The 23,672-nt window shown below is 33.6% G+C and overlaps 1 protein-coding gene across 1 annotated transcript in view; it reads right to left on the bottom strand.

Moving 5' to 3' along the window:
- SPAG16 (sperm associated antigen 16) overlaps positions 1–23,672 on the bottom strand; it is an 869,771-nt gene that overhangs the window by 230,807 nt on the left and 615,292 nt on the right. The window contains exon 15 of the mRNA XM_033859808.2: positions 13,967–14,093. Coding sequence (XP_033715699.2) covers positions 13,967–14,093 — 127 coding nt within the window. The remainder of the gene's footprint in view (positions 1–13,966; positions 14,094–23,672) is intronic.

The following is a 23,672-nucleotide window of genomic DNA, read 5'->3' on the forward strand; positions in this document are numbered from 1 at the left end:
TAATAGCAAACCAATTTACTGACTGTTCTTTGACTTGATCAAACATATTGGCTCTCTTTTAAGCTTCATGTGTTATTCTTTTTCAGCAAGACTAATTTACCCATACCCCACTGAATGTGCATGCATTTTAAAAATTAACATAATTTATCACAATAATCCTTCTTAAAAATAAAGACCAGAGTTGGGACCATAGCCTCCAACACCATCCATGATCTGGTCTTTGGATAACATTTTGAATCACCCCTCATAATTCTCCTCATCTAACCTCAAACACATAAATATAGTTCCAGCGTAGAGACTTTGTACAGCTGTTCTCTCTGCCAAGAACACCCTTCCCTCTGATAACCACTTGATCTATTCCCTCACTTCCTTCAAGTCTCTGCTCTAATTTATCACTTCATAGAGACATTATCTCTGAACATTCTCTATAAAGTAATATTTCACCTCACTACACTCCATTCTGGTTTATTTTTTTTAATAGCACTTATCACCACTTGTTAATGTTGATTCTATTAGTTGTTTATCATCTACCTTCCTCTGATCCTTCTCCCCTAAGTAGAATGTAAGTTCCATGAGAATAGAATTATGTATATATATACACACTGCTCTATACTTAGCATCTAAAATAGGGCAAAATAAGTGTTTCCTGAAAGAATTAATATCATCAAAAGAAAGACAAGAGACAGAGGGTATCAGAAAAGAATTGTTGTAGTTAATTTTATGTGTCAACTTGACTAGGCCATGGTAGCCATGGTACCCTGTTTTGATCAAACACCAGTATAAATGTTGCTGTGAAGGTATTCCTGTATGATTAGTATTTAAGTTAGTAGACTTTGAGTAAAGCAAATTACCCTTCATAATGTAGGTGGGCCTCATCTAATCAGTTGAAGATCCTAAGAAACATAGACTGAAGTCCCTGAGAATAAAGCAATTTTGCCTTTGTACTACATTTGGACTCAAGCTGTATATACACACATACAAACACACATCCTATTGGTTCTGTTTTTCTGGAGAATCCTGACTAATACAGACATTTTTCTATGCATGCATATTAATGTAGAAAAAAAATCATTATTATAAGTAAAGCAAATACATCATTCCAAAGATAGAAATATTAGATTGAAGAAAAAAGCAAAAAATTAAATGAAAAAAAAACAAATATGAAATTCCAACAAAAATGTGAAAAGTAAAGGTATGGAAAGAAAGATTATCAGGAAAATACAACTCCAAAGAAAACAGGGTACCGATTTTTAATACAAGACCAAATAGAACTTAAGGCAAAATCACCATGAAGATGATGTTACAGACTGATAAAAGGGAGAAAATATCAAGTAGATATCATGATTATGAATATATGTATCTAAAACATGGCCTCAAGATATATGCAGCAAAACTGATAGAATTATAAGGATAAATTAATTAATACTTGTGGTTAAGGATTTTTACTATACCCATGTTAGAAACTGAGAGCTCAAGCAGTCAAAATAAATGTTATAAATTATTTGAATATCCAGTAAATAAGTTCAAACTAAATTCCAGAAAAATGTTTGACCTAATAAGGTGTATATACATATGCATTCTTTTTGATTACACAAAGAACACTGAACAAATTGTCTATATTAGAGGCCACAGGATATCAACTTAATACAGGCCATATTCTCTGACATAATACAATTTAAAATTTTTAAAAGGGTAACTCTAAAAATCCCAGGAGATAAGAAGCCCAATAGATACTTTTGGAAAAGAAGAGCAAAGAGTGGCTTCACATTCATATATTAAGTAATACTAGAACATCCAGTAATAAAAACAGAATTGTACCAACTCAGAAAAAGACAATGTTACCAAAAGATTAGAAAAAAGAATTCAGGAAAGACTGTTCCTCTATATGAGGTTGATATATGATAGAAGTGACGTCACAGATTTAACTGTATAGTTGATGGTGTCAGGAAAAATGTCTCAATAGATAGGAAAATAAAGTTGGATCTCCCACTATAGTCATTGAATTATTGTTCCCAACTTTGCATTTCTTTCCTGTAATAAGGTTAGAAATCCCTAGGCATTATCCAAGACATGTCTCTGTAATCTATGATAATAGTATATGCCCCCATCTAAGTGGCTTTGGACTTGCTTATAACTTGTGAACATGCTTTGGACAATGGGATATTAAGCAGACAGTATTTGTCACATTCAAAAGAAGATATAAATATGATTGCTGTGTTTCTTTTTCTTTCCAGCTATGCTTACTGTAGGAGGCGAACATGTCCCACACACAGGCCCTGGGGTTCAGAATGAGAAGACACATGGAGTTCAGCGGAAGCACAGCAAAGTACATCAGGCCTGAGTCAACCTGAAGCTCTCCCATAAGAGAACAAGAAACAAATGCTCCAATAAATCAGGAAGATTCTGGGTTGGTTTGTTATTGGAAGAAACGCTAACTGATAGCAACTCCTTGCACTTTGAATCAAAGTCCTAAAATGTGAAAGGTAACAACACAAAGCTAAAAAAGGAAGATGCAGGAAAATGCTTTTGTGACCTAATAATGATAAAATTCTCAAGCAATGCCCCCAAAGGAAAAAAAGTACTAAGAAAAAAATAAAATAGTTTTGATTCTATGACATTTAATGATTTCAATTTAGTAAAAGACACCATAGATGAGATCAGTAAATATTTTTCTCTTTGGGATAAATATACATTCAAAATTAACAGTAGATTAATACTCAGATAATTATTGCAAATCTGTAAGTCCCAACAGGAAGGAAATCCAATAAAAAAAAATGGGCAAAGGCAATTAGTTCACAGATGAGGAAGCCTGAAAGACTGACAAGTATGTAAAAAGATGTTCAACATTACTAGTAAGTAGGGAAATGCAATGCATATAGTGCCCACTGTACTGGCAGAATTATAAAATTAAGTACTATCTGTATTAGTCTACTCGGGCTGCCATAACAAAATACCATAGACCAGGTGGCTTCAAAAGCAGAAATTTATTTCTCACAGTTCTGGAGGCTAGAAGTCCCAGATCAGGGTGCCAGCATGGTAAGGTTCTGGTGAAGGCTCTCTTCCTGGCTTGCAGACTGTGGCTTTCTAGCTGTGAGCCTTCATAATCTTTCCTCATGTGTGCACATGTCTCTTCTTAAATGACTATTCATTCTACTGGATCAGGGGCCCACCCTTATGACCTCATCTAAATTTAATTACTTCCTAAAAGCCCTTTCTCCAAATACAGTCACATTGGAAGTTAGGGTTTCAATATATGGATTTTGGGGGGATACAATTCAGTCCACAGCACTACCAAATGTTGAAAATGGGATTCCTTGAAGGACTGTAAACTAGTTATAGTGACTCTGAAGAACAATATGAAAATGCTTAATTAAGTTAAATAACATACATTCTATGGCATAGCAAGTCCTCCCCCGGGTATATATCCCAGAGAAACTCTCACATATATTAATATGGATAAAACTTAAGAACATAGTATAGAATGAAAAAGCAAGAAACAATGAAATTTATGACAAAATAAGTTTTTTAAAATCTTAGGTACATATGTATATAAAGTAACTCTATATATTCTTCAAAGATACTTATAAACTAAGGAAACATATCAAAGATATTTAAAAACTTCCATGGAGTGTCAGAGGGAATGAGAGTAGGGATGGAACATGAAAGGTGAAAAGTAATAAAATCAAATGATAATTGTTTATTATGTATTGAGAAGTATGGTTAACTCAGGTCTTTGTATTTGAGGAAGAAGAAAAGAAAGGAGAGATAAGACAAATGAAGCGAAGGGACCTATGGAGGAAAGGGGAGGAGAAAACAACTAGAAGAAGGAGAAAGAGAAGCTGAAGCAGAAGCAGCAGAAACATCCATCATTACAACTAAATTCTGATAAGAATAAGTGGTTTCTAATGCCACATGGACGAAGGAACAAATCAAACATTATGAAAGGCATAGTGAAAGGATAGCAGAAGATCAAAACTTAAAATTAAACTGAGTCCATGAGGAGAGAAATGGGTAATGTTGTAGTTAACATTATAGAAGTGCCCATCTTTTTTCTCCAGCTCCATATACAGCTACTGGATATTCTTTACAAATCACACTCTGATGGCACCTATAGCATATTATACGTGGAATGGTTTAACTTATAGTTTTCAACACTCCCAGTTTATTACTTGCACATTCATAGCTATTGCTTCAATTTATTTTGTAAATAGAATCTTACTGGTCTCTTCATAGCTGAATCTCAGAATTTAGAACAGTACCTGGCAGATAATAGGCTAACACTAAATATTTGTCAACTGAATTAACATAACTTCCACCATTAGACAAACAAAAATACGAGAGAATAATATAATTCTTGGTTAGAAGGCATGATCTTAAATGCATATATATTATTCCCAATGCATATCTATTATTCTATTTATCAAACTCATTATTTCAAAACATTTAGAGAGTGTTGATTTTCATAATACCAATACTATACTATTTCTTCTTTTCAATTTTTTTTTCCTTTTGCTGGTAGAGTGCATAGTAGGGGATGTTGCATGAAGATGATTTTAAATAATTTTTATTTTCACTCCTATTATATTACAAGTGAGAAAAGATACTTCTGAGATCAATTAGATTTGAATAAATCATCTGTGAATATCATTTGAAATTAAATTTTAGATAAATATAACTGAGCGTTATCACAAGTGCCAACAGTGCAGTCTCCATTTCCAAGAGCAGTGTGCTATTTGCTCTGGGTTGATTTGCACATCTGTTGAACTGCAACTTCTCTTAAAGGATTATCCTATTAAGAAGTATCAGCTGGCAGATTAAAGATGATTATCTATTCAATTTTGCAAATGTAATCTATTAAAAAGACGACAAATTCTTGGGCTACTTGATTTTGGGCCATGAAGTGTGTGTAGACTACAAATTTCAACTGTATTATTTTTAAATCTAATAACTATTATATGCTATTAGATTAAAATAGTACATTTCCCTTAGTACCATAACTGTGAACCCCTTAGAAAAATTCAAAGGTCTGATTGTGCTTTAATTCTTTATATAAAATGCATTTTTCTTGATTAATATATGCATGAGAAAATAGGTCATATTTCATAATGACCTATGCTAGCATGTATATGTAATTTTTATTATATCTGTAAACATACAGTCATAGTTAATTATATGAATTGGAATATCTTATTGCCTAGATGATATTAAGATATAGCTAGTCATGAAACTAATTTCTCATACTTGTTACATAGATAAAAATCTTTTTGAATTTCTTAAATGTGTTGACAAGAAATTAGCACATTAATTGTTATATGCATATAACTAATATAAATGCATTTGAAAACTATTTCTTACATGACTACTACAAAATTAATCTTCATTAAATGTGATGACAGTAATTTAGAATTCGTCATTTTTTGGACATGAGCTGGATTTAAATTGTTTATATATAATTAGGCACATAAGCTTTGTAACGAACTTCCAAGGAGATATTTTAGGTACATAGGAAAACATTTCCAAGTACTTTTTGATCATCTATGCCTATAATGTTACAATTATATTTCTATGCAGTACAACTACAACAGAGAACTAAGCAACAAGTAGAACTATACTTGTTTTAAAAATATTACACAAAATCGAGGATCTAACAACACAAGCGTGGCTTCTTTGTTTCATCCAGGCATTTGTAGTTGCAATAGCTGATTGCACCTGTATAATGCTCTAATGTGTAAAATTAATAAGTTATTTCCTGCTCTGATTAAACCAGAATGGGTCAGATTTTTACTATCTCATAAAGTCTTCTATGAAGAATTTGAGTCATTAATTTATTAAAATGTTGAAACTTATACATTTTTTTTGGCCAAAATATCTGTTCCTACAGAGACTGAATGTGTTGCTAGGTTGGCAAGAATAAAAGTTTTGTATTGCTGAGCAATACAGCTGTCGCTTAAATTTGAGGCTCAAATTTTAAATAATCTTGATTTTTATATCAAATTGTATTTCCATTTTGGATCAAGGAAAAGTAGAATGTTTTACTTACAATTTGATATTTTTAAATGTTAAATAGTATACAAAAGCATTTAAGTTTTATTTTAGAATATTATTTTTATCTCAGGATACCATGCTCTGATGAACAGTGGGAAAATGCAATACTCAGTTGTGTAAAACTTAGGTTGGAAACCTAATTGATGAAGTCACTTAATCCAAATCTCTCATTTTTGAGAAGATCAAGTTCAGGTCAACAGAGATTAAGTTTCCTGCTCAATTTCATGTTACAAATCACAGATGAACAACAATCTTTATTCTTTAGAGCCTTGCCTTATGCTTAACTCAAATGCCCTTTTCTGACATATAGGATGTGAATTATTTCTAGATGTTTCTACGAATTCAATCCAGACTCAGATAAGACATTTGTGAGTATTGGAGATATGAAATCATTGCAAAAGTAGAGCTTCATAGTTTGAATAATGATGTTGTCATTAGATTAAGTACACACCCTTTCAAACATAATATCTGAAAGGAATAAGACTTAGTTACATGTATAAATTCTATATTTTGAAAAAGTCAGTAACTTTCATTTATATAAAACTTTCATAATTTGTGTAATTCAAATGCATTCCAGTTCTCAGAATTTGTGATCCATTATTAGGATGACAGTCTAAATACTTAAAAACTAATATGGCATCGCTACCAACCATTTAGAATGGAAAATAGACCAATCAGAACAGCTTTATGGTCATAACACTTTGTACAATTACAAATATTATTTCTGAATTAATATATCTTTGGTCAATACACCTTCAATACACGGTGTCCCCACTATCATTAGCATGCTATTTTCCATACTTGCTGTCAGGTGAATAAAAATGTTTCTGAAACATGGAATAGCATGACAAAAACCAAAGAGAAAGAATAGCTTTTTTACAGGTAAAGTGTAAAACCAGTTCCTATGAATCTCCAGAGTTTTTTCTTTACAGTTTCCTAGAGCTAAATTCAGGCTCTCATAGAACTGTACAAATGTGTATATTTATTAATATATATATGTAATTAAAGCTCTCAAAACTCTTTAAAATGGGAGAAATGAACCAAACTCATAGTTCTGTGATGATTAAAAGAAAAAGCACCTAGCCCAGTTCCTAGATCATAGTATACTTCATTGCAGGTATTAATGATGAAACCGTGCACCTCAGATTGGGACTTGAGCCCACGTGCTGGGACTTGAACCCAGTCAAAACTCAGATTGGGACTTGAACCCATGTGGCCAGGACTCGAACACAGCCAAAACCCTGTCTTCCAACTGAGATCACAGATCTGGTTTCGGGACTTAATGAAGCTCAGGTTCTTGATGTCTCATCGCAGAAAGAATTCAGTGAAAGACAAAGTGATAAGTAAGAAGTGCATTTATTTAGAGAGAAATGCACTCCACAGAGTGTGGGCCATTTCAGAAGGTGAAAAAGGCACCGGGGTATGGAGTTGTCAGTTTTTATAGGGGTGGGTAATTTCATAGTCTACTGAGTGGGAGGAGTATTCCAGCTATTTCAGGAAGGGGCAGGGATTTCTAGGAACTGGGCCACCGCCCACTTTTTGATTCTTATGGTCAGACTTGGAACTGTCATGGCACCTGTGGGTGTATCACTTAGCTTGCTGATGTGTTCAGTGAGCGTACACTGAGGCTCAAGGTCTAGTGGAAGTCGACTGATCCACCATCTTGGACCCATTTGGTTCTAATCAGTTTATGTCATGTCCTCAGGGTATGTCATTCTTTCAAAGGTCGTGCCCTACCCCTTTCCCTCTTGTTTCAATGACACACTTGGGTCTCCAAGGGAGATACAAAATCTGATTTCCTTCCGTTCCTCCAGTTCCTTTCTCCAGCAGCAGAGGGGACCATATTCTACTCAAAACCAAAATGGATTTGCATACAAACAGGGGATGAAATAACGGGATTATAAATAATTGAGCAGAGTCATCTGGTCTTTTCTCTCTTGTATTTTATCCCCTCTCCTTGTAACTCTCTTTCCTAGGAAACTGATGTAGTAGATAGAATGGGCTTGCTCTTAGGAGGAGCAACTTACCTCAGCTCTGCCTTATGCCTTAGAGATCATAGAAGCTAGCTTGCTTTCTTCCTTTCTTATTTCAGTTTGTAATCAGGCCAAGACTTAAATAAATAGCAAAAGTGCCTGCAGGCACTCACCTATTCCACCCAGATTAGTCTGATAGGTATTTACCTTGAGGTGTGGGGCTGGAGTTCCAGCTCCCATTAGGAACATATTTAGGGTTCCCCCTTGTTATAAGACACATCAAAAACCTGGCAGATAATACTAGGGAGATCTTCTTTTCCTGTTTTTCTTCCAGAGACAACTAATTGACAAATAGTGTTTGTTTGAGTCAAACATTGTCAAGTGGTCATTAATTAGATTATTTCAATATTCATAGCAAATGAATTATAACCCCTAACAGATGTCACATATCAATATGAAACTGAATACTATTATTACAATGAGAAGCAGAATAATATAAAGTCTAAATTCTAGTCTCTGGAATTAGACTGCCCAGCTTTGAATTCTGACTCCACATTTGATCAGCCAGGTGTCATTAGGCTTTTTGTTAACTTCATGTCCTAGTTTCCTCATCTGTAAAAAGGAGACAACAGTAACAATCTCATTAAGTTGTAGTAAAGAATAAACAGGTTTTTACATGGGCCAACTCAGATGGTTCAAAGACAGTGAAGGGACTAGATCTAGAGGTGTGGACTGATGTTGCCTCACTGCTGAGGTAATGACCTTCTGAGCCCTTTCCCTTGCCAAATTTTTCTGTAAAGAGCCAGACAGTAAATGTTTTAGGGCTTCACAGGCCATGCTGTTTCCCTTGTGAATACTCAACTCTGCTGTTGTAATGTGAAAGCAGCCTTAGATAATATGTAAATTAACGGGTGTGGTTGTTGTTACCATTAAAATTAAATATAAATACAGGCCATGGGCAGTAGTTGGCCAATCCCTGTTCTATCTACTATCCTTTGAATTGCAAGGTTTTACCAAGCTGGTTGGTGGGAGTACAAACTATTCCTAGGCTCCCCTGATCTTTGGGGATTTTTCTTTTTAACTCTTCATACAGATTTTTCTGTGGCTTTAGGCTGTCGTGGACTGATCTGCACTCAGCTAAAGACTGGAGGGGATCTTCTGTAAATCTCCAGAGCTTGCTCTCTGTGTTGCTGTCCCCTGTCCTGTACTCTGCCTGCAAACTCTAGCTGCCTTGGCCTCCCTGGACTGCCCACTCCATCTCCTCAACTCTGGGAGGCTGTGGGGTTTCCCCAAGGTTTCTGTCCATCCCTGAGATGTGACCTAGAAATCTTCTCCAGACAGTATTATGGGCAGCCATAGAGCTCATCTTATTTACCACCCACCCTTCCCTTCAGTACTGTCTTCCATTGCCCAATGTTCAATTTCTGAAAACCATCGTTTCATAAATTTTGTCTGTTTTTCCATGTGTTTCAGGTGGAAGGGTAAACCTGGTCCCTGTTACTCCATCTTGGCTGGAAGTGGAAGTCGTGATAGGTTTTTAACATTTCACATACAAGGAAACTGAGGCTCAGAAATGTTCGGAAAGTCCACCAAGATCATTCAGCTAGTTAGCAGTGGAGACAAAATTCAAAACCAGGGTTTCTAAGTGAGTGCTTCCTCCATTATGTTACACTGCTTCCAACAGAGGGAGTTAACCACAATCTGCCTTTTAAATACAAAACAGTGAACTGCAGCCTTTACTAACAGAAGCTAATAAATCAAATTTGAACAAAAGATTTGAGGCTTATTTTTGAGCAATTTTAGAGGGGTCTGGTAATTTTCATATTTTATAATGGGGTCATTATTTTTTCTTCTATTTTAGTATTTCTATTGTGGTTCTCCTTGTGGGAAATATTTAGGATTACTGCCAAATGGTGGCAAACCTTGCTCATTTCAATGATCTGAGACTGATAAGTTTTCTACTGGAAAGTCCCCATCTGGCTCAAACTTCAGCTCCTGCATTTTCTAGGGATGTGACTTTTTTGCAAGTGTACCGGAATTACCTTTTACAAAGGAGTGAAAAATATTGCTAAACTTCATAAACACAACAAAATGAGAGATGTGGAAAAGTGTATGTAGAAGTTCTCACAGTTCATTTTTATTACTTTCACTACACAGTTCCATTTAACATTTTCTGAAATAGTAATAAATTTTTGAATGGTAAAACATATGGCATTTGAGTATGCCAAGTGGGAGATATTTAGACAGTGAATATTCGTAAAAATGTGTAGCGTTGTATTACCAGAAGGTTCTCTGTTTAATGAGAAAGGAACACTTATCCCTTTACAAATATATACTGATATATGTATATATCTATAAACACAGGTAATCTGTGTTTGTTGCAAGCAATGTATTTGCAAATAAAACATTATGTAAATAATACTATGCTGCATGCAACTCCTCTTTTAAATGTGTAACAAGCTGATTTCTTACAGCAACAGAAAAGCTAACCTCGAGATGGTGATTCACATATCTTTAAATCTTTTGATTTTAATTATATATGCATATATAACATTATATGTAGCTTTATTTGCTAGTTAACTATTTAAATTATTTTGAATATTACATGGAAACAAGACTGTATTAGAATTTCCTCATTACAGAATATAATAAACCCTTTGAAACACATTAGAATATAGTAAGACAGTTATCTCCTCCATTATTTCTATGAGGAAACTTAGTTCAGGAAGATTAAATAATTTGTTTATAGTCTAAAAGGTGGGGAAGAGCTAAGGGTCTGAATTATAGTCTATATTCTTTTTCTATACCGCTGGTTTTCAAATATTATCAAAGATACATTTCAAAAATGATACACTATGAGAAGTCTCAATTTTAAAACAAAGTACCATTTCACTAGCACGTAATTTACTTTTATAAGTTTAAAATAAAAATATTTATGTATGAGGTTAATATATAATGAGGAATCTTTAATATACATAAAAATTTGAAATCAAATGTTATGGACCACAATTTTAGCCTTTAATGACTACTCAAATTTATTTGTATACCATGTTGGATTTGCAGTGAAGGAATCCCTTATTTATAAAGATAAGCCATTGTATATGGAAACAGCTCTTTTTAAGCAGCACACCTCATAATTTCAAGATGCCCTTCGATTAAACTGATCCAGAGATATGAGATATGATGAGAAAAATTTTGTTTCTATGTTGATTATTTAGAATATCTAAAAACTATGTATATGAGTAGTTTATATTAAATTTCTCAGAACGAATACTGTCAGTATTTCCACATATATTATATGATATTGTGATGATACTGCATGTGTATATTATCAACGACTTTTCCTCAGGTCCAAGGAGGAAAGCTTGTATTGGCTTGCCACTGGGAATAAATAAAAGTATGTCAAATGAAGAGTATTTTGAACTTATTAAGTTAGATTTGATCTTATCCTCATAGTGCAAATATTTTCATGATATCTTTTTTTTTTTTTATTTATTTTTGCTGTGTTGGGTCTTCATTCCTGTGCGAGGGCTTTCTCTAGTTGCGGCAAGTGGGGGCCACTCTTCATTGCGGTGCGCGGGCCTCTCACTATCGCGGCCTCTCTTCTTGCAGATCAGAGGCTCCAAACGCGCAGGCTCAGTAGTTGTGGCTCACGGGCCTAGTTGCTCCATGGCATGTGGGATCCTCCCAGACCAGGGCTCGAACCTGTGTCCCCTGCATTAGCAGGCAGATTCTCAACCACTGCGCCACCAGGGAAGCCCCATGATATCTTTTTATACTTTTCTTTTAAATCATCTTTTCCTGAAGAAATGCAGATGAGAAGAGATCTATGTGTCCCTGTCCTTATTTCGATTTTGTTTTGCTCTTGACTTCACTTTTCTTTACTCTCTTGAGATGAACATAATTTCTGGTATTTAACTTTGTGATTTCACCTCTCTGTTCAGACCCTCAATAGACCTCGTTTGCTCTACCTAGTTCCTTCAACTGCTGATATATTTCAAACTTTTAAAATGACGAGTCACTGAAGACTTCTCCTCAACAGAAGCACAAATTTCTCAGTATTCAGTGAGAAAAAGACACTGATTTCTCAAACATGTAGAATTAAAATTAATTATAGTATGTTCCTTGAAGAAATGGTCAAAGGGATGGGAAGGTCAGGTTGAAATTATATTCCTTCAAACTGATGAAGTGTTTTCATTAACAGCGTCCCTGGTTTATACTTTTTATCTTTTATGTTTCTCATTGTTCCATCCTTGATTCTGACAGTTTTCTTAATATTAGTGTACCATCAAGTATATAGCAGTCATGGAGAAAAAAAAAGAGGTTTGTTGTACTAGGGGCTTTAAGATGATATTGACTTGTATGACAGTATGATAGGAACTGACATATATTTAAAATAAGTTTGCCTGACAATGCATAGAAAAGAAATTTTGGGCTGGATGACAAGGACAGTAAAAGGCAGTGGCAACATATTTAACAATTATGACAGTAAAATATGTACCTAGTATTAGTTGTACAGCATTTCAAAACACCCTTTAACTTCTATTATTAGAAAGTACAGCCAAAAGTTTTGAAATTTCAGAATTCAACACTCAAGGCCATGAGTACTTGGATGCTACCTCAAGATAGTAAAAAGGGATTTATGGATGTGAAAATGTTTGTAATAACCAAGTTAAAGTTCCTTTAGAATTATGATGTCAATGCATATTCTATATATCAAAAAGTATAAATTGAAATACGAATGGGCCTTTACATTATAAAATTAAATTCTCATAGTTGGGATCTTTTATTCTGTACAGTGCTTTCTGTTTGAATTCTAGCAGAGCATAAAAGTCTTAATGTCAAGAACTTTACTAACATATTTTTAAGGAAGTCATATATATGGTTCATATACCAATCTGCAATGGGAACATAGCTTCCAGTTTTTTAAGAAGACAAGCTTACTGTATTCTGAATTTTAGATATGTGATGTCAATATCATGAAACCAGTTCCATGAAACACACAATTACCGTATGGCTTCAGAATTGCTTCTAGTATATTCATACTTTTTGGACTATTTTTAAATAGAACGTCATTATTTCCTTTATATATATTCTATCTTTATTTCTTTGACTAAAATTTGAGCTACTGCAAATAAATATCAAAGATTTTTAAACCTCTCAAAACTTAAAAAAGTTTAAAACGTGTATTACAACAGCAAAGGTAAGTTATATCAATAACAGATATACGTTATTTAGCATAGGCTATCATTAAAGATAGAGATGTAATTATAATTTTAACCTTTTAAATCAAGTGGAATCATTGTGTGATTGTTAACATCAGTTGCTACACTCTTCATCATCAGCAAGGATAAAATAATTTACCTCACCGTTAACGGTTATATTACTGCAGAAAAAATGCTAAACACAGATAATAATACTACAATTATTACCAATTAATATAATTATTATTGGACACAATTTGCAACAAGATGAATATATATTTAAAATTAATTGTAAAATCTAGAGAATATGGGGTATTACTAAATTATTATAAAGTATTCCATTAGTTTCAATTTTATTTTTGCCAAACTTTTGTTCTTCCCTACTTTTAGCTATTTTACCTTCAAAAAACTCAATTTACTTACGTTGGATGGTGATTCTAAGGGATGTAGACTCCAAATTTTGCATGATGCTGCTAGGAACTTGAGTAATCTAAATTAGCACACACTTATCTCCTCTATTATTTCTTCCTTTACATATGTGATAAATGTAATGCTTTCACTATATGATGTGATATATATCATATGATAAATATAGCATAATGTAGTATATTCTAGTATAATATCAAGAACAGATTTTTAAATAGAAGGAAATGCAAAAAACATAAAGTGGCAATAGAAAATAGTTTCAGAACAAATACTAAAGCTGTTAGCCTGGTCAAGAATGTTAAACAAAAAAGATCCTACCTGATGAATCAAAGTTCACCTCATTGCCAGGACTTGGACCTACATCAATGGACACAATTGGTAAGAGCTTCCGAAAATCCCATAGCTTTGTAACTCCACAGGCATCACAGGATGCGATCATGTGACCCTTTAAAGTATTGAAAAAAAAGAAGAGAAATGTATATACATACATATATATATACATATTACTTATATACAAATATATATAGAAACTCAGACCAAAAAAACAAAAAAAGAAAGATTTCTGTTACAATTTTATTAAATACACAAGAATACATTCCTCTAAACTAAAAAGTATTCATTATACCTTTGTCTTTGACATAAAAGTATTATAAAATGACAATTTAAATATATAAAATCCTATACTAAATTTTAGAAGATGATTTTTCAGGAAATCATTTTGATGATTTTAATTATATAAGATGTAATAAAACAGAACTATACACACCCATATGTGATCTACATATAAAAACTATATATGTAAAATATTGCACTAAAAGCACACTTCACTTTATATGCTTGTAATTAGTTAGTATTGATAATTTATAACTCAGAGTAAAAATAAAAACAGAGGTAGGAAAACAAATGGACAGGAAAGGAGAGTTTTATCATAGTGGGTAGAATCACTGGGGCCAGGTAAAATTGATGGCAAGGAAGCAGTGCCTATTGTGTTCTGTTAGACAAAATTATTAGAAATATTTGGGGCTATTTTTTTAACATGTAGTGGAAAAAGGAAGAAGGTAATTGGATAAGGGAATGGAAAACAAAAGGAAGGGTGGATGGATTCAAGTGTTATGGAAACAGGGGAGGGTATTTTCCCAGTATAGAAGTACCAGCCCAGGTGCATCAGTTTGGAGTTCAACGTCTGTCTATATTCCTCTTGCAGGTCTCTCAGGAGATATCTATTCAGCAGCTACCTCATGTCAGAGACTGGGATATAGTGATGAATAAGAGAGTTTCCATCATTCTGTCATTTAATTTCTGTGTCCACTGACCAACTAAATATGAGTGCTGGCCACATCAGGTTTATGTACAATGTTTATAAGTCATTATACTCTTTCCAATTCGATATACAGTTTCCCTTTCAGATCCAGTTTAATTTTTTTAATGTCTAGTCAAAAATCAACCTCTCATTATTTTCCTCCTAAATATTCTAAAATATTAAAGATAATAACTTGATTATTATACAATTTTCCCTATTATCATTTTGAACTAGCTCGCATACTTTTTTTCTCATTTACTCCTTGATTTCTATCCTTTCTGTAAAAAAAAACAAAAACAAAAAACTGCATAGTGTATTACAGTCCGAGTGGATTTTTTGTTTTTTTTCCCTAAATACTCCAGTAGTACAACAAATGCCACTAGTTTTAAAATTCTGTAACTGCTGTTACTGGCAAAGCAATACAATAACCTTTTCCTCAAGCTAATAAATGGGATATTTAATCTGTTTTACAGTTTAAAAAGAACATGGAGAACTTGGAATGTTTTCAAATATGTAAACGTGTATTGTGAGAATTGTGAAGAATCAGTGAATTTAATTTTTAGAAAAGAACAGTTCTCAGGATTATAGGGAATATTAATGTTAGAAATTATAAAGGACTCTTTCCAGCTATAAGGGTTTTAAAACATCTTTCAGAGGTCACAGAATGGAATCTTTTTTCAACTGTGAGAACAGAATAAATTTTAGTCAGAATTTAATTTGAAGGCACTTCTCACTAAAGTCAGGTTATAGACTTATGTCCTTTCCTTGCCTAGATTCTGTGAAACAAAGACAATCTTAAAGTGTGCTTTATACCACTGAATATTAAACTTTTAGGAAATATACTAAAAATAAAAAAAATAGTCCATCATTTTCTGGGTGAAAATTAGTACTTAAATGGGTTTAATATTTTTATATTTAATTTTTACCACTGTCAAATAATCAATTAATACAGTTTGATAATACTAACATAATAATAGTCAATACTTATTAAATGCTTCTAATAACCAAGTGCTGTGCTAAATGATTTATTAATAAATAGTAGATAGTATTTTAAACAATTTTGAATAACTAACATCATATAGCCAAACTTTTCCATTTCCCAAGGAACTTAAAATTCATGACAATATATGCATTATGGTAAAACAAATATAATAACTTATAATGTGGTAGAAATAAGTTTGTATTCAGATTTGATAACTCGGTAGCTATACTTCCAGTTAACCAGAGAGGCAAATGCAATGCCTATCATAGTACCTGGAGCATAGTAGAACTAAAAAAAAATTTGTTGGGACTTCCCTGGTGGTCCAGTGGTAAAGAATCCACCTTGTAATGCAGGGGACGCAGGTTTGATCCCTGGTCAGGGAACTGAGATCCCACATGCCACAGCCCAACTAAGCCTGCGCACCACAACTACTGAGCTCGAGCGCCTCAACTAGAGAGCCCACGTGCTGCAAACTACAGAGCCCATGTGCTCTGAAGCCTGAGTGCCACAACTAAAGAAGAGAAAATGCCCGCACACCACAACTAGAGAGAAGCCCGCGTGCCACAATGAAAGATCTTTCATGCTTCAACAAAGATCCCATGTGCCGCAACTAAGACCCGACGCAGCCAAAAATAAAAACATTAATAAAATAAAATAATAAAAAATTTTAAAATATATATTTGTTAAACCAGTAGATGATGAATGCCTCATGGGAGTTTACCTAGAAGTTTTACTTTAGTCCAAGTACTTCCACAGCGGTCTTAAGGTAATATTGATTCTAACCCTGATGGTTCTGAATCAGTTAGATAAAAGAAAGAGATAAAAGGTGCAGAGAATCCAAAATGAAAAAGTTGGAATATCAAGATCTTGTATCCCTCCTCCTCCAGTCTCAGGTGAACTGGAACCATTTGCCATTCTCCTTCCAGAGGGAAGAAGAATATTAAAATATTACTAATCTAAACCACACAGTGTGAATTTTGAGGGATCTGAAGATGGAGGGTGTGGAAAAGGAATTAGCTGACAACCTGGGGAAAAAAACAAATATTTTATCTAGAATTTATGTCAGGTAAGGAAACAAAGACTAGTTATAGTTAGGCACTTAACTTAACCAAGAAAGAAAGATTTGAAAGAAAATGTGTTTTGGAGAAAGGTGGAATTGTGACAATTTTAAAGAAAGTAAAAACTCAAGAGTTTTGGAAAACTATCTAAAATGTAATTCTGGTTATGTCATTGGTACAGTACTGGCTGAGGAGGAAAGGTGATAAAGATGGTTGCACTGAAAAGTTCTCGGAGAAGTTCGGATTCAGACAGATGGTTGTTTTTGTGACACTGAATCGCCAGCACCCGGCTTAGTTCCTGTGACATGTTTGGCATTTGATCTTGAATAAATCATAGAATAATATATGAATAAAAAATGAATATAAGAGGAGTAGAGAGTAATCAATGTTGACTATATGCAACTATAATGGATTTTTTTCCACAATATGGTAAATGAGCTGAAGCTCAGAATATTTTTTTTTTTTTTGGTTATCACAGACTCAAATAGTAAAACAAAGAAAGTGGAATTTAGGAAAATGGACAAAGGATACAGTTGAGATTAAAGTGAACAGTCACGACTCCTGACTGCCCCTTTTAAGCCTTCCCATTTCCAACTTAAAGATCATAGTGAGAAAATCCATATGGACATGCAGTTAATAAGTTAGAGTAGAACAACATAAAACCAAACTAGCTTCATCTAGGCTGCTGAAAATATACTGGAAAAATATTTAGCAGTACATATCAAGGATCACAAGGGTTCATACTTTTGAAACTTTTAAGGCTACTTCTGAAATTTACTGTAAGGTTTGAAATAAGTTATGATCAAAATATTAAAGTAGCACTATTTATAAATAAGAAATGGAAACAAGTGAAATTTGTAATAATCTAATATGGAAGAAATAAATCTTGTGCTGTTGTGGATCCAGAGCACTGCCAGAGGCACCTTTTATGCAAACTTGATACCAACAGTGGCAGGAAGACAAGCAGACTGAGCTATCTCTCTGCACAGTGGTTCCAAGCATATTTATATATTATAAAACAAAGAAAGAAAAAAGAGAAAACCAGGATGCTAATGATGTCACTTATAATTTAAATGAATGATTAAAAGACTATTTTCATAAGCCTATAGTATTCCTTAATATAGACATAACTTACAGCTTTATATAATTTTCAAAAACAGACTTTACAAGTTTGGGCATTACCATAGGTTTGGGGTTAAGACTCTATTTTTCAGGTAGTGTAAGAAATGTCATAGAGCAATATTCTATATGAGATTCCTTATATCTTTATATTGTATATCAAGAAGAAATATATAGAATCTTAATTTATTATAAAAAAAGGTCCAATTTGATTATACTTTGTACCTTCATCCTGATGAATCAGCTAAATCAGCTAAGTATTTTCTTGGTTCAACACACTATGTTCATATATATATATATATATATATATACACACACACACACACACACACACATTTATTTTCCCATCTTTTTTTGGAAAGTGAATTTACAGAACATCTAAATAAGCAAACTATTTTTAGGGTTGTGACATTACTTCTTCTGCAAAGGCTCTTCAAGGCTGAATAAAACAATATATATAATTGTTCTCTTCTCAGAGTTATACAACATAATAGAAAATTAAATGAATGATTATATATCAACTATGCACACATGAGAATGCTGTAAACTCTGTAAGTGCAGGTACTTTGGCTTAGCAGTACATTCCCATGACCTTGAATAGAAACCAATAAATGTTCAATAAATAATTGCAGATGAATAAATACCATAGATGAATTATTACAAAGCCATAAAAAGAACAATTACAGAAACAATGTAAAACATGGAAGAGTTTATAGTATAGTGTCGTTACACTGATTAAAAATATACAATACATATGGTGCAGCAACTGAATAGGGAGATATGTTTATAAAAAGTTGCCCTATATATTTTTTAGGACTTTATTTTTTTAGGATAGTTTCGGTTCACAGCTAAATTAAAGGCAAGATACAGAGATTTTCCATATACCCTCGGCCTCTACACACACATAGCCTCCCCCATTTACAATGTCCCCTCCAGAGTGGCAAATCTGTTACATTTGATGAACCTACACTGACACATCATAATCACCCAAAGTCTGTATTATTACAATTCACTCCTGGTGTTGCACATTCCATGAGTTTAGACAATTGTATAATGACATATACCCACCACTATGGCATCATCCAGAGTATTTTCCCTGCCCTAAATATCCTCTGTACTCACCTATCCCACCATACCACCCCTGCCCAACCCCTGGCAATCACTGATCATTTTGCCTCTCTATCTAAACTTTACAATCAGTTTGTCTGTATCCACAGAATACCTTTTCTTGATTTTTACTGGGATTGCGCTGAATCTACAGATCAAGTTGGGAAGAACTGATATCTTGACAATATTGAGTCTTCGCTTCCATTAACATGGAGTATCTCTTCATTCACTCAGTTATTTTGTTTCATTCACCAACGTTTTATAGTTTTCCTCATATAGATGTTATACATATTTTGTTAGATATACTTAAATATTTCATTTTTAGGGGTGCTAATATAAATAGCATTATGTTTTAAAATTTAAATTCCACTTTTTCCTTGCTGGTGTATAGGAAAGCAATAGACTTTTGTGTATTAGCCTTGCATCCTGCAACCTTGTAATCACATATTAGTTCCAGAATGTTTTTTGTTTTTTTTTTTTTTTTACTTGTTTTTTAAAATTAAGTCTTGGATGGTCATATCATCTGTGAACAAAGATAGTTTTAGTTTTTCCTTCTCAATCTGTGTAACTTTATCCCCCTTTTTTTTTTTTGGTCTTATTGCATTATCTATAACTTCCTGTACAATGCTGAAAAGGACTGGTGGGAGGAAATATCCTTGTCTTGTACCTGGTATCTTAGTGGGAAACCATTAGTTTCTTACCATTAATAATAATGTTAGCCATAAGTTTCCTTTTAGATATTCTTTACCAAGTTGAGCAATTTCCCTTATATGCCTAATTTACTGGGAGTTTTTAATCATGAATAGGTATAGTATTTTATGAAATAGTTTTTCTGCATCCATCGATATGATCATGTAATTTTTCATCTTTACCCTATTGATGTGATGGATTACATTACTTGACTTCCAAATGTTGAACCAGCCTTGCATACCTAGGATGAATCCCATTTGGTCATAGTTTTTACTTCTTTTTATACATCATTGGATTCAATTTGCAAACATTTTGTAGCAGATTTTTATATTTATGTTCATGAAAAATAGTGGTCTGTTGTTTTCTTTTCTTGTAATGTCTTTCTCTGATTTTGGTTGTAGGGTAATGCTGATCATAGAATGAGTTAGGAAGTATTCCCTCTATTTCTATTATCTGAAAGAGATTATGGAGGATTGATATAATTTCTTCCTTTGTAGAATTCACAAGTGAACCCATGTGGGACTGGTGCTTTCTGTTTTGGAAGTGCATTAACTATTCGGAAAGGTAATATGATTCAACTTCTTTAATAGATATAGGCGTATCTAGATTGTCTATTTCTCCTCATGTGAGTTTTGGCAAATTGTGTCTTTTAAGAAATCGGTCCATTTCATCTAGGTTATCAGATTTGTTTCAAGGCAGATTTGCTGAAAACAAATTCACTCATTTTTTGTTTATCTGAGAAAGCCTTTATTTCTCCTTCGCTTTTAAAGGATAATTGCACAAGGTAAAGAATTCTATGTTGGTGTTTTTTCTTTCAGCACTTTAAATATTTCACTCCATTTTTTCCTGGCATCGTTTCTGAGGAGATGTCATATGTAATTCTAATCTTTATTTCTCTATATGTGAGCCACTTCCCTCTTGGTTTCTTTCAGGATTTTTTCTTTATCTTTAATATTCTATAGTTTGAAAATGATATACATAGATCTAGGGGCTTTTGTTTGTTTCCTTTGTTTTTGTTTGCATTTATCCTGCTTGGTATTTTCTGTGTTTCCTGGGTCTGTGGTTTAATGGGTGACATTAATTTGAGGATATCTTAGTCATTATTTTCTCAAATATACCGTCTGTTTCGTTCTCTCTTCTCTTTCTGGTATTCCCATTACATGTATGTTTTACCTTTTGTAGTTGTTCCATACTCCTTAGATGTTCTGTTTTGTTTTGGTTTTTTGGGGTTTTATTTTTTGTTTTGTACATTTTTTTAAAGTCTTTGTTGTCTTTGTTTTGGTTTTTGATGATTCTATTGATATATCCTCTGTGTCAGAGGTTCTTTCTTCAGTTGTGTTCAGCCTATTAATAAGCCCATCAAAGGCATTCTTCATTTCTGTTATATTGCTTTTCTCTCTAGTATTTCTTTTTGGTTCTTTCTAGGATATTCATCTCTCTGCTTACACTGCCTACTTGTTTTTTCATGCTGTCTCCTTTATCCATGAGAGCCCTTAGCATATTAATCATAGATGTTTTAAATTCCTGGTCTGATAGTTCCAACATCCTGTCATGTCTGGTTCTGACGCGTGCTCTGTTTCTTCAAATTATGTTTTTTGGCTTTTTGTATTTCTTGTAATTTTTTCTTGATGGTCATACATGATATACCAGGTAAAAGAAACTGCTGTAAATATGCCTTTAGTAATGTGGTTGTGAAGTATGGCGTGGGGCAAGTGTTCTATATGATTAGGTCTTAGTCTTTTAGTGAGCCTATGCCTCTGGACCATGAACTTCATAAGTGTTTCTCAGTTTTTCTCTCCCTCTTAGGTGGAACAGGTTGGCTAGAGTGGGCTGGAACTGGGTTTTTCCCTTCTCCCATGTGTAAGGCAAGCCAGCTGTAATTGTTTATTTCCCTTCCCCCACGTTAGTTAGGTGCTGATAATACCCCAGCAGGTTAAGCTCTGTGTATATTTTTTGTAATGAGGAATTCTGAGTAATCTGGGTGGAAAATCCTTTAATATTTTAAATGTGGGCAATAATTACAAATAATTAAATTATTCAAGAATAAAAGGTATATATTCTTCAGATTTAATGATCAAATATATTACTTTTTCTTTAATGATACTTTAAAATAAATTCAGGAAAATTATACATTTGCATATTGCATTATAATTTATCTTATAGTAAATCCATAAATAATGTCACAGCTAATTCTCAGAACTATATGATGAGTCAAAATTTAATCTTATCTCACAATATTCAACTAAATAAATTTTAGAAAAATTAAATAGTGTATTGAAGGACTTCTAGTTGAGCGGGTCTTAAAAACAGAGCTATAAAATGAGAAAAAAAATAATTAATACTAATTGAGTAATAACCATGGGCCACTCAGGGTTCTGAGCATTTATATACACATATGCAGGTATTATACACACATGCAGGTATTCTCCACTTTTCAAAAGTTTGCTTTACACTATTTCTCTTTTATGAAAGATCTACATTATTTCCTGCTTTTGCTAACTGAAAGAAATCCAAAGAGGATTTTCACATTTACAAAAAAGTTAACTGCTTCTTTGCTTTATGCCATTTTGGCTTATGCAAGTTTTTAAAGGAATGCTCAACTTTTGGATAGTGGGGAAAACCTGTATACAAATATCCCGTAATTTTAAAAAAACAAAAACAAAACCAAAAACTACTATGAAATAGGTCGCTATTAACATCCCCATCTTATGGATGAGGAAATTGAGCCACAGGAAACTTAATTACCTGGCCACCACCTATGCAGTTTAAAGAGGAAGAGCCAGGATTTGGACTTGTTTGGCTCTAGAATATGTGCTAATCACTAAGCTCTACAATGTGTCTCAAAGAGAAAGTTTGCCTAAAAATTTATTTTTAAAAATATAAGATCTCAGGAACTTCCTTGGTGGCACAGTGGTTAAGAATCCACCTGCCAATGCAGGGGACGTGGGTTTGAGCCTTGGTCTAGGAAGATCCCACATGCTGCGGAGCAAGTAAGCCTGTGAGCCACAACTACTAAGCCTGCACTCTAGAGCCCACAAGCCACAACTACTAAGCCCATGTGCCACAACTACTGAAGCCCGTATGCCTACAGCCCATGCTCCGCAACAAGAGAAGCCACTGTAATGAGAAGCCCGCGCACAGCAACAAAGAGTAGCCCCCGCTTGCCTCAACTAGAGAAAGCCCGCACGCAGCAACCAAGACACAACGCAGCCAAAAGTAAATAAATTTATATTAAAAAAAAAAGCAAAGAACCGAAGTTTTAAAAGTATAAGATCTCAAAGAATGATAAAGAATAATAAAAATAATACTCATTACAGAAAAATAGAATAGAAACATAAAGTAGAGACTAGAAATAAAACCATAGGCTTCTGGGCTATGGGTTTAGGAGCAGGCCCTAGTTATTCAGCTTCAGTAGGGTATCAGAGACTAAAAGTACTTTGTGTCAGATGGGAGATAAAAGCCTACATATCGTTAAAGCCATGGATACTGTAAGTTTTCTTAAAAATATGAAGCTGACAAAAGTTGTTTTCAAATCTGTTTGAAGATGCAATTTATTTGAAGGTATATATTTAAGGAATCTGGAGTTATACACAGTCTTACAACTTGGATCTGAACCAAGTAACACATGCTAATAACTTGCTCAGTGGTTTTCAATCCTAGAAGGCAGGCTACCTGAATCATAAATGTAGAACTTATTCTAGGATACCCTGAGGCTATTGGCCTGGGAGACAAAGGAAATAGCTACAATATTGAAAGCTCTGAAAGAGT

The sequence above is a fragment of the Tursiops truncatus genome, chromosome 7, assembly GCF_011762595.2.
Source record: "Tursiops truncatus isolate mTurTru1 chromosome 7, mTurTru1.mat.Y, whole genome shotgun sequence".
In the NCBI taxonomy this organism is placed as follows: Eukaryota; Metazoa; Chordata; class Mammalia; order Artiodactyla; family Delphinidae; genus Tursiops; species Tursiops truncatus.